This window comes from Perognathus longimembris, chromosome 1 (assembly GCF_023159225.1).
Source record: "Perognathus longimembris pacificus isolate PPM17 chromosome 1, ASM2315922v1, whole genome shotgun sequence".
Taxonomy (NCBI): Eukaryota; Metazoa; Chordata; class Mammalia; order Rodentia; family Heteromyidae; genus Perognathus; species Perognathus longimembris.
In genome coordinates, this window is record NC_063161.1 from 78959838 (window position 1) to 78975988 (window position 16151).

The window sequence follows — 16151 nt, forward strand, 5'->3', positions numbered from 1 at the left end:
ATGGTGCGATCTTTTAAGGAAAACAAATCCCATAGACTCTGCAGTCATGTGCTAGGTGAGAAAATGATTACTCACAAACCAAGGCAAAGCGGATCCTAATGTTCTCCAGGGATGGAGTCTTCCAGAATGAGAGAGGGAGCACAGGGCAACAAACCATAGCACCCAGCATCCAACATCAGACCATAAAGTGGAAGACTTGTTTTTCTTTCCTTTTAATTTCTTTTCTTTTTCTGAGCAAGGTCTCACCATATATATATAGCCCAGGCTGGCCTTGAGCTCCTGGGCTCAAGTGATCCTTCCATCTCAGCCTCCCAAATGCTGGGACTACGGGCATGCTTTTCAAATGAGTTTTGCTTCATTTTGTCAAGAGCAATTGCTTTAAATCTTATCCTGTTATTAATGCGAATCTACATGTTGATCCTCAAGCTATTAAGCCATTTCAACATGGCAGATATGCACAGAAATACTACTATTTGAGAGGATTTTTAAAATAATTGTTTTCTAGTTAAGAGACAACTACTTCTGAAGGTTAGCTTGAGGGGGGAGCATTGATGGGAAATACATCCCTTCATGAGGAGGGTTACTGCCCAGAAAGTGCCACCTCCTTATGGAGCTTTCCTGGACCAGTGTCACCACCACAGGACAATGAACTAAGCAACTCTGTGGAGCGCAGTGAGCACTGAGCCTTTCCTCAGCTTGTGACCTCACTCACCCCAGAGAATGGCTTTTCATCCATTCACTCCAGACTAACTTAGAGACCATGGGTGTTAAAGCACAGCTGACAGTTCTTGAGTATTAACAACATGGGAATTGCAAACACAAGCTAACCGAAGCCAGCAGTGCTGGTAACAGGCCACAGTAAGGACAAACAAATGAGGAACAAGGCACAACCTGCAGAGGCACAGAGGTGCCCCACGACCCCAGCCACCAGGGGTGGCCTGGCCGGCTTCAAGTGGACGGCTGCATGCATCCCAAGGAGCTTCTTCCCCTTACAGTCATCGCCTGTGGGTGTGGTGACAAGGGGCAGAATGACAGATCAATACACAAACCGTGATCAATCAGTTGTGCAGTTACCACAAACTAGAAGCTCCATCACCCAGTGTCACAGCCAATGAGTCTGGTGGTGGCTGGCTTCTATGAGGACAAATTAAGCCAAAGCACTGCCAGCCCATGCCAGTTAGTGAGGCCCCTGAGATCCATGGCCTGCCCACTCCCAGTGGTTAGTGGAGCAGCATTCCATGGGTGGGGACACTCCCAGAGCAATGCCAGGTACTCACACAGGGATGCCCCGTCCACACTGGCGTGGCCATCCTCTCTGGAAAGCTCTCTGCCAGACATCCTCCCACAGTAACTGTGATGCACTGCAACACATTGAGAGAGGCTTGGGAAATGCACTGTGGCAAGGCGAGCTCAATCCCCTCTTAACCCCACAGGGGCCAGCTGGTGGCTCCCACACCACAACCCAATGCAGAGCCAGGGCTTGGGTATGACCAAGATCTTAAGGCCTGTATCTGGCTAAGAATAATGGGCAATACGAAGAGGAAACAACAGGAATCTAAGTATCATTCAAGAAAACTGGCTTTGCTTCCAAAAGGCAATAAACAAAGATCAAAAGTGGAGTTTATCCAAAGAGAAATGTACTCTTTACCTGACTTATATAACTGTAACCCTTTTGTACATCTCCTTTATAATAACAACAAAAGAAATTTTTAAAAATCTTCCCAACTTTCTTCTGCCTGTTAGCTTTTATGTCTTACTAGTCCAGACAACTTAGGTGCAAGGAAGTGTGGGGAAATCTTAAAAAGAGGAATTTAGCAGGTAATCCTAGCTGACATCTGAGGATCACAGTTTGAAGCCAGCCTGGGCAGCAAAGTTTTTGAGACTCTTATCTCCCATTAACCACCGAAAAGCCGGAAGCAGAGCTGTGGCTCTACCAGCTTGAGTACAAAAGCTCAGGGACAGTGCCCAGGCCCCGAGTTTTAAGCCCCATGACTGGCACACACAAAAAAAGTGTATTTTATTAAGTCATGTTTCAAAAACATTCGAAGTGTCTAACTATTGATCCACTTGCAGAGGCTGGAGTACACACAGTGTGAGCACATTAACACTTCATAGGCTCCAGTTATAGAAGACCCAGGGAAAACAGGCAAGAGAACAGTGCTAAGCCCCGGCTACCCCGCCACAGGAGTACAGAGCCATGTGAGGAAAAGGAAGCAGTTTTCTCCACCTTGAAAACATATTTGGTGGAGAAAGGAGAAAAAACAAATTTTAAATACCTGTTGATTCATGGCTTTTTGACTCATAGCTTTCTGATTCACAATCTTTTGACTGATAACTTGTCAATTTGTAATTTTCTGGTTCATAATTGAGCTTCAGGAAAATCACGTGAAAAAGTTGCACTAAGAATGATGAGAAGGACGATGATGTGTACTTGGCCAGCCACAAAATCCTATCCATGTAGAACAACGCACCGCCTATTAAAAACCGTGGACACAGGTTACTCTTCACAAAGCCCACATTTCTCCCAAAGAGCTATGACTCAGTTACTTGTTTCAAGAAAAGCACAATGGCAAAGCACTTCATAAATGGTCTTGAGGAAGGACATTTTGGTGAATGACCACAATGGAGCTGCAAGGGAAGCCCCACACTGCCTCCCAGGTGCTGGACGAAGCCACTGGCCATCACTGTCTATCCATACTCCAGGATATCCAGATGGAGCCAGTGAGCAGACAAAAGGTCTGAGGAGGGCTCTGTGGCTGCTGGTGCCTGCAAGCTCCCAAGGTACTGTGAGATCTCAGGTACTTTTTCGTGTTAAGTTAATGTAGGGACAGAGAATCGATAAACCCGGGTCATCGATATCTTTTCTCTTGAGCACACAGAAGTGGCCCGTGTGTTTGCTGTGTATCCAACAGACCTCAGTAGAGTGCTGGGAACATGAAGGTCCAAGAGGTGCTTCTGCGCTGCGGCTCTCCTATCTCTCCCCCAGCCCAAAGAAACGGTGCATTCACAGCATGGGGTTGAGATCAGCTTGAGCTGCTGAAATCTGAATCTCAGTGAGTCAGAAGAAAAAAAGCCGAGCTTTATAATTTCCAAAATAATAGTAAACAGACTACTGTAAATTGGAATGTTGTACTGAAAACACAGATCTGGGCAACAAGCCCCAGTGCAACTTGGTTTACCACAGCAGTGTGAACTTTAATGATGGCAAAAATTAGCAAGCATTTTATTAGGTATAACACATATCATCTTATTGAGCGTTTCCACTCAAGGCTGGAGCTTTACCACTTGAGCCACAGCTCCACTTTTGGCTTTTCACTGTTGAACTGAAGCGTCTCATGGATTTTCCTGACTGGACTGGCTTTGCACTGTGACCCAGCTCTGTCAGCCTCCTGAGTAGCTACATTTACAGACATGAGCCACTAGTGCCTGGCTAAGTGGGCAATTTTCAAGAGGATAAAACTATGAGGGTCTGGTACAAGTACAGGCACTGGGTGGTGGCAGAGGGGTGGAGCTCATGCTCAGTACATGCAAAGCCTTGGACTATATTCCCAGCACCAAAAGGAAGTAGAGGAGAAGAGGAACACATTTTTTTGTTGGGGGAGGGGGGCACAGGGGGAAGATTGGTTGGTCATGGGGCTTGAACTCTGGGCCTGGGCACTGTCCCCGAGCTCTTCAGCTCAAGGCTAATGCCTTGAGGCACAGTGCCACTTCTGGTTTTCTGGTGGTTAACTGGAGTTAAGAGTCTCACGGACTTTATTCCCCTAGGATAGCTTTGAACCTTGATCCTTAGATCTCAACTTCCTAAGTAGCTAGCCTTACAGACATGAGCCACCGGCACCCATCACGTTCTTTTTTTTTTTTTTTGGCCAGTCCTGGGCCTTGGACTCAGGGCCTGAGCACTGTCCCTGGCTTCTTCCCGCTCAAGGCTAGCACTCTGCCTCTTGAGCCACAGCGCCGCTTCTGGCTGTTTTCTGTATATGTGGTGCTGGGGAATCGAACCTAGGGCCTCGTGTATCCGAGGCAGGCGCTCTTGCCACTAGGCTATATCCCCAGCCCATCACGTTCTTAATTTATTTTTTTTGTGTGTGTGTGGGGCAGTCCTGGGGCCTAAACTCAGGGCCTGAGCACTGTCCCTGGCTTCTTTTTGCTCAAGGCTAGCACTCTGCCACTTGAGCCACAGCACCACTTCTGGCCTTTTCTATATATGTGGTGCTGAGGAATCAAACCTAGGGCTTCATGTATACGAGGCAAGCACTCTTGCCACTAGGCCATATTCCCAGTCCACGTTCGTGATTTTTGTATGGCTTCTTTTTAAGGTGCCACTGAATTCACTCCTGTCCTATCATGTGTTATTTCTTTCCATTGCTAACTTTGGGATTGGCTTGTTCTTGTTTTTCTAGGAGTTTGAGGGGGACAATCAGGCTGTTTACTTGACATCATAAATTTTCTTCTCAGTACTGCTTTTGCTGGATCCTAGAAGTTCTGGTGCTTGCAGTTTCATTTTCATTAAATTCCAGGAATTTTATTTCCCTTTTTATTTCTTCTATGACCCACTGGTCATTCATCAATGTATAGTTCATTCTTCATGTGTCTGAATATTTTCTGTATTTCTTTTGCTCTTGACTTCTAGTTTCACTATATTGTAATCTGGAAGAATACAGTGTTTTCTGATTTTTGTTTTGCTTTTTGTTTTGTTGGTCGTGGGACTTGTACTCTGGGCCTTGGTGCTGTTCCTGAGCTCTTCAGCTCAAGGCTAGTGCTCTACCACTTGAGTCATAGTGCTACTTCCCATCTTCCAGTGGTTAATTGGAGATAAGAGTCTCATGGCCTTTCCTGCCTAGGCTGGCTTTGAACTGTGATCCTCAGATTTCAGCCTCTGGAGTAGCTAGGATTACAGGTGTGAGCCACCAGCACCTGGCTTTTTCTAGTGTTTTGAGTCAAGGTCTCGCCATGTCATCCATGCTGGCCTTGATTGCAATCCTCCTGCCCCATCCTCCTATGTGCTGGAGTTACAAGTATGAACCAGTAGGCCTGGATCTGATGGTATTTAAGTAAAGACACAAAGGTACCTTGCTCTACAGGTCCACAGAGGCAGAATTCAGGTGATGGCTACACAGCTGTGCATAAACTAAAATCTCACTGGACTGTGTACTTAAAGACCAATGATGGTTACTTTTCTGAATTCTAGCTCACTAAAAAAAAAAAAAAGATGAATCCGCTCAGGCAAGGGGCTCAGAACCATGCCCAGCACTGAGGCGATCAACATACATGAAACACTCCAGAGGCCCTGGGGGATGCCTGGTTCAAGTCCAAGCCCCACACTTCCCAGCAGGCTCGTGACAGTAATGAAACCTCAGTTTGCTCATCAGTAAAATGGCAAAGGCCCTGGCCCTGGCCCTGGCCCAGGGAGGCGCCCAAGTATTTGCTGTGTGATCCTCCACACCTGGGGAGGAAATGCACGTCACCTTCTCTCTGCTACCTTTCCTCCCTAGTGCTTCTTAATGTTAACAATGTCAGTAACACACAGGAAAAACAACAACAACAACAACAACAGGAGCTTTAGCCACAAAGGCCATAAAAATACAGTAAACAGTTCAAAATCAGCAGTAAGAAAGGACTATATGCTTAGCCTTGCTCTCAGCCCTTGGTATGTCCCACAGCCCTTAGACAATTATGAGTTATTACCGGCTAGGTGCAGCTTGAATCAGACCCAGCACAGCAGGGGCACAGACACAGGACAGGCAGAGTGCATTCACATGGGTGAATGATCTAGAGTCAAGCAGTCATGAATGGTGGGGAGTCCCCACCCCAAACTTCCTGGGACGTCACAGACATGCCTGGCACAGGGAGTGGGTCAAGGCCCTTCTCCTTCCAGGCCCAGGAGGCGGCCAGAAAGCCCTGACCATGCTCACTCATGTCACCTGTTAGGACCTCTGTGTCAGCCAAGAGGTGTCCGGGTGCAGAAGCCACCTCTGCTAAGTGCAGTAGCCACTTCTGCTGAGTGCAGTAGCCGCCTCTGCTGAGTTCAGTAACAGCTGCCAGCCCAGATAGTGCTGGACTCCATATGTGCCCAAGTGTTCCATCACTAGTGCCCTTAGAAAACATTGGCCCAGAGATGGAGGTGCCATTCTGTGGGAATGACAGGTGTCTGGGCTACTTTGTAAAAGCGGGCCTGAAACTATCTGAGTGACTGTCCTATCTCCTTACCACTCAAGCAGCAATTTTGTGTTGCTCACTCAAAGTCCAAATTGGTAGAATTTCAACTATTTCTAGGTACAATAACAATACTAGCTCCAAAAATGTAAGCTGAAAAAGGTTAAGTAAGGTAAAGCTACTTTTAGATGTATTGTTCTGAACTTCTAGAGGCTCATTCTGAGTTCAAGTCCATCACAGAAACAGTGCAGATGCGGAGGTCGATCTTTTATAACAGAGTCTTTTTCTAAGTAGAAAGGCAGGCAACTTACGTTTCAGGTTCTTCTCCCTGGAGTACACCCTGGAGGTGGGCCCAGGGGTGGCAGTGCAGGCTGTGAGTGCATCTGTGCGTGCTGAGAGCATGCTGCAGTCTGGGCACGTGTACCCATTGCGGGAGGCTGCATCTATGGTCAGGTCGCCATTTCCCTGAGTGGCGGCCTTATTTCCACCTGAAGTTTTCAAAAAGTAGAAGGTAACCATTGAGCATCAAGTCCAGGTACGTAACTACAACATCACAAAAGCATGCAGAAAAGAGGTCTAAAACAATTACCTTTAAGGTCACCATCATCATCAAGACCTGAAACACACATACAAGTTTTACTGTTGGACAGAATGAGACCTGGCAGGATTTATTGCTAAGACGCCTAAAACAGGTAAGATTTTTTCCTGACACAGGTAGACACTACCTGTAGACTTGAGGCAGAAACACATCCAGGGAGAAGCTTGCACAGAGCACACATAGTATCAGAGGCAGGCAGGAGGGCAGGGAGAGCCCACAGGTAAATCTGTTCTCCTGCTCCTGCACCAGCCAGCAGGCACAACCTCTAACCAGCAATGTATGCATCTGTTGCCTAGCAACTGCTCTCATTAGCTGAGCAAAACAGCACCAAGGTTTCCCAAAATGAGCACACAGAATTTATGAAACGAATCTGGGTCTTCTAATTGCCTCAGAGGGCAAGCAAAACATAAACTGAACTCAACAAGCAGCTGAGTCCCTCATTGAAGAGGCCTTCACTGTGCTCAGCCTTGGGGACACCTCCAGCCAGACCACAGATGCTGCTTCTCAGGCAAGTCCATACAAGGTTCTTTAATGACTCAGAAAACACATTGGCTGCCATGTTGCTTAGAGCTTTCCAGGAATACACTGGCCAGTTTTTACAAGTCACAAAAACCATGCATTCAGGAAACAGTCACCACTTCATCTTTCACATGGAAGTAAGCAATGTAATAGCCAAGCAGACAAGGCAACACATGCAAGTAGTGCCCACAGCCTTCATGGAGACAGCCCTGCCTTCTGGTGGCAGACCCACCACCTGGCCACACCCTGCTTCTTCCCATACCAATAATTGCAGAAGTAACCATGCTGGAGATGAGGCCGTCCACATCTCCAGTGACTCACCCCAGAAGTGGTCCACTTTGGTCTGCTCACAGATCAGAGACTCGTCCAGTACAGGAGGCCGCAGAGCTGAAGTGCCCTGCAGGCTGCAAGAGCTGTCCTGGCTGATGCCAGAGGATACAGACTTCCCGGACAGGTGGTTGATACTAAAAGCCGGCTTGCTTGCGCTTCTGCGCTGCTTTACTGATCTAACAAGGAACAAGAAATAAGTTTACAGACAGTTTCTAGTAACTGCAGAATGATTGGGTTTTGCCAACACCAATCTATGGCAGAGAATAAAGAGCATTTTGTAGCAAACTATCTTTCCTGCTGCCATGAAATAGCACTTTATCTACACAAGGAATTCTTAGGCTGGAATTCAGGAAATCCATCTAAAATTGTAAACACGAAATAATTTCTGATCATTTTTTAGAATGAATTGAAAATCATTCAAATTTTAAAATAATCTAAACATAAAAATGAACCAATATAACCCCCCCCCCTTTGTAACCAACCACACACATCAACACTCCCTACTATTTCTTTTTATTTTTTTATCCCTACTATTTCTTATAGTCACTGGTCAACATGGAATGGTGTTAGGCACAAGTATAGGTAACAATCTGGAAAAACACCTGCATTCAAATCTGCTATACCTGACCAAAAGCAAAGCCTTTAGAACTGATTGGGATCCTACCTGGAATAGAATGTGGTGACATGGAGTGATGACACCAGGCCTGTCCTGGGGATGGGTGGAGGTGAGAGGCAGTGCTCGCGTAAGTGAATGTTAGTCACCAGGTGTGCACTCCAATTCTTCCCCTCAGTACAGCTGTGTAGGTCCCACACCAAACTTATGTTGGAATCCACTGGCTCTTGGCTTAACCACCAACCTGCTGAATCTGACTCTTGAGTATGTAATACTCTAGATGACTCAGAGAGGTACCAGCAATCCCACAGCCCTCATTCTGGAGAGAACCACCACTGTGTGTGTGTGTGTGTGTGTGTGTGTGTGTGTGTGTGTGCGCGCGTGTGCACGCACACCCTTGCGCCCATGTGTACTATGAATTCAGGACCTAGGCACTGTCCACCACTGTGTGTGTGTGTGTGTGTGTGTGTGTGCGCGCGCGCGCGCGCGCATGTGCACGCACACCCTTGCGCCCATGTGTACTATGAATTCAGGACCTAGGCACTGTCCCTTAACTTTTTTTGTTGTTGATTGTGGAGCCCAGGCACTGTCCCTTAGCTTTTTTTTTTTTTTTTTTTTTTGTTGATTGTGGGGCTTAGAACTCAGGGTCTAGGCGCTGTCCCTGAGCCTCAAGGTTAACACTCTACCTCCTAAGCCACACAGTACCACTTCTGGGTTTTAAATGGTTAATTGGAGGTAAGAGTTTCATGAGGACTCTTCTGCCTGGGCTGGCTTTGAACCACAATTCTCAGATCTCAGCCTCCTGAATAGCTAGGATTACAGGCGTGAGATTATGTTTTGTCTCACTGTCCAGACTGCAGGAGCTTTTACTACTTCTTGGCATAGCAGTGGTAGGGGGACATAGACAGTCACAGATCAAATTCACATCTCAGTGTTAATTAATGTATATGAAGAATACACTCAACCACTAAGGTCAGGTCATCTGTGCTGCAGGTTGGTCAAGACCCTTCCCTCTTCAACACTCTGTGGTGCAGGCCATCACTGGGGTGAGGCGGCTTCTGCCTGTGAGCATGTGGAGCTCAGCACACCAGCTACACCCTGCAGGTATCAGACCTGTCACTATGGTACTCCAGAATTAGTGTCAGTCTTTACTTGTAACGTGGAACTGTGATTCTGGAGGGTGGATGTGTGCACACACACGTACATTCTAAAACCTAAGGAGAACATGAACGATTCCTGGCTTGGTTTCAGCACCAAGCTGTGCAGTGCTCACCTGGCTGCTCTGTCCTTGAGCATCACAGCCCTGCTGCTGCTGGAGTGTGTGTCCCCAGCCTGGCCACTGTCAGTGCTGTATGCGCTCATGACCAGGCGAAGACTACGGCGGGACATTCTTGGAGAATCAAATACAGGATCCAGTTTGTGCTTAGTCTCAAAATCTAGTGCATCAGAAGAATAACTTGAACTGGAAGGAAAAATGTGTGGGAGAGAGAAATGATACTTGCTGTCCAAGTCTGAACCAAACTGGACAACCCATAAGCAGGAGTAACCTGTTTTTAAAGAGAAACTGAGTTTTAAACACAATCTGTTGCTGGATGATTCCTTTAGAGTAAAAGTAAAGTGACACAAAAATGGGTGAACAGGTGCTTGCAGTGTATATTCTCACCACCCTCAGTCCACCTGCCGATACCCTATAGGCCTCAGCTTGCCCTGAGAACAGAAGTTCATGAGGATCCTCACTTTGGGCAACTCCATCAGAGCGCACTTGGGTGACACTGTGAAATTTAATACAATTAGGTGTGAGGAGGAGAGAGAAAGCTAAGCTCAGACAGAGCCACCTATGTGCTGAATATACCAAAGCTAGACAGACACAAAAGTGAGTTCATGACTTCTAATACCTTCTATAGAACCAGGAAATCAATGCAAAGATACACCATCCCAATATCCCTGGATATAAAGGAAATGCAAATCAAAACAGCTCTGAGATTACATTCCACCCCAGTTAAGATTGGCCAACATGGTGAATCAGAACAACAAATGCGGGTGGGGAACTCTATAGCACTGTTGGTGGGAATGTAAACTAGTACAACCACTCTGGAGGTTCCTCAAAAAACTGAACATAGGAGAGGGAAGATGGCACAGAAACAACAGGGAATCACCCCAGCTCAATCCAAACAGTGAGTTGGGAGTTCCAACTGCGACCCCCCCCCCCCCCCGCAAGAGATGGACAACAAAGAAAATTCAAACAGAGAATCACAGGAATTGGAAAAGAAAAAAAGCCAGGGACTGCAGGATTGAGAGCAGAAAACTCCCATGGTAAGGGAGCTGGACAGCACAGGGACTGAGAGCAGAGGTGAACACCACACCCAGACCCAGAGAGTTCTCACAACATAGGAGGACACATCCACTTTCCAGGACCAGTGCTAGGGATCCCCCAACTAGTTCTGACAGAGACCCACAGACCTTGACCTGGACCACTCCATCCCATGCCTAAGAAGCACCTCATTTTAAGGGGTCAAAGAGACTAGATAGAGCCCTCCCCCACTCCCTCCACCTCACTGCTCAGCTTGCAGGGGGGAGAAATCCCACACATGGTGGGCATTAGGACCCTACATCTCCCAGAGTACTAGTGATTGGGAGCTTGCAAGAGCCAGCAGCTGGCAGGGCGCTCCCCAGTGGGAATGCTTAGGTACGTGCACTCCAGGCAGCCAGCAGGAGGAAGGTTTCTAACACGCCAAGTCTTGCCAAATAGACAACTTGCTGGGGGGAAGTGGGGAAGGGGGGAACAGGGGTGGGGGGGGCGGCTTACAAAGGACAATGCATCATGGTGGCAAAGCACTGGCCCACAGAGAAACCGGCTGAATCTACCACTCATCCAAAAGTGGTGTGTGAGCACCCTGGCAGCAGTCGGGGCACACACACACAGACACGCATACGCGTGTGCTCATACACACATAGGACAGGCAGTCCAAGCAGTGGAGTGCCGAACGGGCCACAGGCGGGGAGAGAAATAACCTGGGGCCAAGGCACAAAAAACCCAGCAGACTTGCTGAAAGCCAGGCCCTTCTGAAGCAATGCCTAACCCTGAATACAACCAGTTCAGCTTTCACAGAAGACAGTCTGCTGTCAGAGCTCTCATTCAGCTACAACAAAGCAAGGTGTGAGCTCCGCACCTGCTGGCCTGGGGTGTCATTTGGTAGGCAGCCTAGTGTGAACCAGCACAGGACCAAGCAAAGGCTGCCACCTGTCAGCCACCAACAAGGGCGGGGACACAGTTCCCACACCCCCTGCTTCTCAGATGTGTAAATTGCAAAGAAAAATTACAAGGTTCATGAACGGTTAAGTCAGTACACCAACTCCAAAAGCCAACAGCAACCCAGGAAAGAACTCCAGTAGGAGTGAAGAAGAAATGAAAAATTAAAAAATGTTCAGGATATGAAGACAGAATTGGCCAAGGATATAAAAGCAGAATCTCAAAAACAGTTTCAAGAGCATAAAGAAGAACTCTCAAGGAACTTCAGGAAGTAAAAAAGATATGCAAATAAACAGAGACATAGCAGGGCTGGGAATATGGCCTAGAGGAAAACTGCTTGTCTCCCATACATTAAGCCCTGGGTTTGATTCCTCAGTACCACATATATAGAAAAGGCCAGAAGTGGTACTGTGGCTCAAGTGGTAGAGTGCTAGCCTTGAGCAAAAAGAAGCCAGGGACAGTGCTCAGGCCCTGCGTCTAAGCCCCAAGACAGGCAAAATAAATAAAAGCCAGAAGTGGCGCTGTGGCTCAAGTGGTAGAGTGCTAGCCTTGAGCAAAAAGAAGCCAAGGACAGTGCTCAGGCCCTGAGTTCACGCCCTAGTACTGGCAAAAAAAAAAAAAAAAAAAAAGATAAACACAGCAAGCACCTTGTTAAAAGAAGAAATTAACACCTTGAGAGTGGAAATGCAGGAAAAAATTAAATAGGTACAAAGTTCAACTCCTTAAAAGATGAAATTAACACCTTGAGAACCTATCTAGGAACTATAAATGGCTCAAATCCTACAATACAAACTACAATGGAAGCCACAGATAACAGAATGTGAGGTGGAAAACTGAATATCAGGAGTAGAAGATAAATCAGAGGAGATAGAAAAAAACTCATGGAAGTGGGGAAAAAAAACACTCAGAATTCACCAGGGAAGTCCAAAAAATGGTAGACAAAGCCAAGAGATAATCTGTGTATAATTGGTATTGAAGAGGGAGAGGAATACCAGAACAAAGATATGCAACACTTATTCAATAAAATTACAGAAAATTTCCCCAGCCTTATAAGAGAAAACCTTACCCACATAGCAGAAACATACAGAACACCTAGTACCACAAGATCTAATTTAGAATAAACACCTCCAGACACATCATGGTAAAATCATCAAACATGAGTATCAAAGAGCTTATTTTGAATGTGGCAAAAACAAAGAAGGAGCTATACTACAATGAAAAGAAAATCACAATCATGGCGAGCCTCTCCACACAAACCCTCAAAACAAGAAGAGCCTAGAAGAGTACTATCCAAGCCCTGAAGGCCAATAACTGCCAACCCAGACTGATATACACAGTGAAGTTAGAATTTACATTCAATGGAGAAACCAAAAGTTTCAATGATAAAGAAAAATTAGAGGGATATATGAACAAAAAGCCAGCTCTCCAAAAAAAAAATATTAAGAGGAGTTCAGTCAGTAGAAAACAGTCAAGACAAGGGAACCACATCAGATAGAAGTCAATAAGAGATCAATTTAATAAACACAACAAAAGAAAAGAAGCAAAATACAGGTAAGCAGGAAAAAGAACACATCTCCCTGTAATAACCATAAACATTAATGGACTCAATTCTCCTATCAAAAGAAAAAGAACAGCAGAGTGGTTCCGAAAATAAAACCCATCCATCTGTTTTCTCCAAGAGACCCATCTCACAGCCAAGGACAAAAAGAACTCCAAGTGAAGGGATAGAAAAAGACCTTCCAAGCAAATGCACTGGGCTGGGAATGTGGCTTAGCAGTAGAGTGCTTGTTTAGCATGCATGAAGCCTTGGGTTTGATTCCTCAGCACCACATAAACAGAAAAGGCCAGAAGTGGCACTGTGGCTCAAGTGGTGGAGAGTTAGCCTTGAGCAAAAAGAAGCCAGAGACAGTGATCAGGCACCAAGTCCAAACCCCAGGGCTGGCAAAAAAAAAAAGAACAAAAAAAAGCAAATGCACCTGGCAAGAAGGCAGGGGTAACCATTCTGGTTTTGACAAGCTAGACTTCCCATTAAAATCAGTTAAAAAAGACAAAGAAGAGGGGCTGGGGATATGGCCTAGTGGCAAGAGAGCTCACCTCGTATACAGGAGGCCCTGGGTTCGATTCCCCAGCACCACATATACAGAAAATGGCCAGAAGTGGCGCTGTGGCTCAAGTGGCAGAGTGCTAGCCTTGAGCAAAAAGAAGCCAGGGACAGTGCTCAGGCCCTGAGTCCAAGGCCAAGGACTGGCCAAAAAAAAAAAAAAGACAAAGAAGGTCATTACCTATTAGTACAGGGAACAATCCATGAAGAGGATATAACAGTCATCAACTTATATTCACCTAATAACAGAGCACCTAATTACGTCAAACAAATATCTCAGGACTACAGAACAAGATAGACCCAAATACAATAGTAGTGGGAGTCTTTAATACTTCACTCTCACCAAGAGAGAGGTCAACCACAGAGAGGATAAGCAAAGCAGCCTCAGAACTAAATGACACCATTATCCCAACAGACATACAGAGTATTCCACCCAACAACGACTCAATACACACTCTTCTCAGCAGCCCACAGAACATACTCCAAAATTGATTAAACCATAGTTCTCACAAACAGCCTTAGCAAATACGATAGAGTATTGACATTATTGCTTGATTCTATCTGACCATAGCGGAATCAAACTAGTCCTTAACAACAAAGGATACTGCAGCAATAAAATACATGGAGGCTGAACAGCACATTTTTCTGAATAACACCTGTATCACAGAGCAAATTAAAAAAGAAATTAGAGAGTTCCTACAATTCAGTGAAAATGAAAATACATCATAAAGGAACCTCTAGGACATAGCAAAAGCAGTGCTGAGGTACAAGTTTATTGTCCTTAGCTCAAGCATCAAGAAAACAGAAGCAGCTTAAGCAAACCTCATGATGCAATTAAAACTTCTAGAAAAGCAGCTAGGCACTGGTGGCTTATGCCTGTATTCCTAGCTACTCAGGAGACTGTGACCTGAGGATCATGGTTCAAAGCCAGCCCAGGCAGGAAAGATTGTGAGACTGTTATTTCCAATTAACCACCAGAAAACCAGAAGTGGTGTTGTGGTTCAAGTGGTAGAGCTCTAGCCTTGAGCCTGGAGAGCTCAGAGACAGCGCCCAGGCCCACAACTGCCCCACAACTGACAAAAAGAAAAAAACTGCTAGAAAAGCAAGAAAAATTTAAATCTAAAGCTACTAAAGGAGAGAGATCACAAAGATTAGGGTGGGAATCAATGAGAGAAACTAAAAAAAAAAAAAACACTATACAACAAACTAATAAAACAAAAAGTTATTTGGGTTTTTTTTTGAGAAAATTGACAAGACTTCTTGCAAGACTAACAAAAAAGAGAAGAGATTCAAATCCGTGAGATCAGGGAATCCACAGGAAAAATTACAACAAACATACAGGACATCCAAACAATCATAAACAACCATTTCCAGAACTTATATTCACTAAAAAAGGAAAGCTTAACAGAAATGGATGAATTCTTATTTTTATTTTATTTTTTTGGCCAGTCCTGGGCCTTGGACTCAGGGCCTGAGCACTGTCCCTGGCTTCTTCCCGCTCAAGGCTAGCACTCTGCCACCTGAGCCAGAGCGCCCCTTCTGGCCGTTTACCATATATGTGGTGCTGGGGAATTGAACCGAGAGCTTCATGTGTAGGAGGCAAGCACTCTTGCCACTAGGCCATATTCCCAGCCCATGGATGAATTTTTAGAGAAATATAAACTGCCCAAACTGAACCAAGAAGATATAAGTCAATTAAATAAACCAATAACAAACAATGAGATATAGGAAGCAGTCAAAAGTCTTACAATAAGGAAAAGCCCAGGCCCAGATGGATTCACCACAGAATTCTAAAAAACTTTTAAAGAGGAGCTAATACCAATACTGCTCAAACTCTTCTGTGAATTAGAAGCAAAGGGAAAAATCCCAAACTCATTCTATGAAGGTAATATACTCATCCCCAAACCAGGCAAGGACCAAACAACGAAAGAGAATTAAAGACCAATCATCATTATGAACACAGATGCAAAGCTCCTCAAATTAGCCAACAGAATCCAGAAACAAATTTTTTAAAATCATACATTACGAACAAGTAGGCTTCATTCCACAGATGCAAGGCTGGTTTAACATACGCAAATCATTAAATGTAATTCACCACATTAACAGAGCCAAGGCCAAGAATCACATCGTTATCTTAGTCGGCGCTCAAAAAGCCTTTAACAAAATACAACACCCATTCACGTTAAAAGCTATGGAGAAAACAGGAACAGAAGGAACATTCTTTAAAACAATAAAAGTCATATGCGACACACCAACAACGAAATGGGGAAAAACTAAAACCATTTCCCCTAAAATCAGGAACAAGACAGGATGCCCACTTTCTCCACTCCTATTCAATATAGTTCTGGAATCCTTAGCCAGAGCGAAAAGGCTATTAAAGGGATCCACATAGGGAAAAAAGATATCAAACTATCCCTATTCACAGATGACATGATCTTATACCTGAAGGACCCAAAAAACTCCACTGCCAAACTCCCAGAACTAATAAACCAATTCATCAAAGTAGCAGGATAAAAAAAAAAAATCAATCCACAAAAATCAGTAGTCTTTCTGTACACCGATAATGTACAAACAGAAAAGGAAATCA

General features: G+C 45.2%; 1 protein-coding gene across 3 annotated transcripts in view; it reads right to left on the reverse strand.

Moving 5' to 3' along the window:
• Sun1 (Sad1 and UNC84 domain containing 1) overlaps positions 1–16151 on the reverse strand; it is a 58565-nt gene that overhangs the window by 18627 nt on the left and 23787 nt on the right. The window contains exons 3-9 of one of the 3 annotated variants that reach the window (XM_048330647.1): positions 9487–9675; positions 7592–7776; positions 6743–6769; positions 6465–6641; positions 2277–2474; positions 1278–1361; positions 892–1002 (exon numbers count right to left, since the gene is read on the reverse strand). In XM_048330647.1, the coding sequence (XP_048186604.1) occupies positions 892–1002; positions 1278–1361; positions 2277–2474; positions 6465–6641; positions 6743–6769; positions 7592–7776; positions 9487–9675 (971 nt within the window). The remainder of the gene's footprint in view (positions 1–891; positions 1003–1277; positions 1362–2276; positions 2475–6464; positions 6642–6742; positions 6770–7591; positions 7777–9486; positions 9676–16151) is intronic. The other 2 variants (XM_048330663.1, XM_048330656.1) reach the window with 2 other exon arrangements.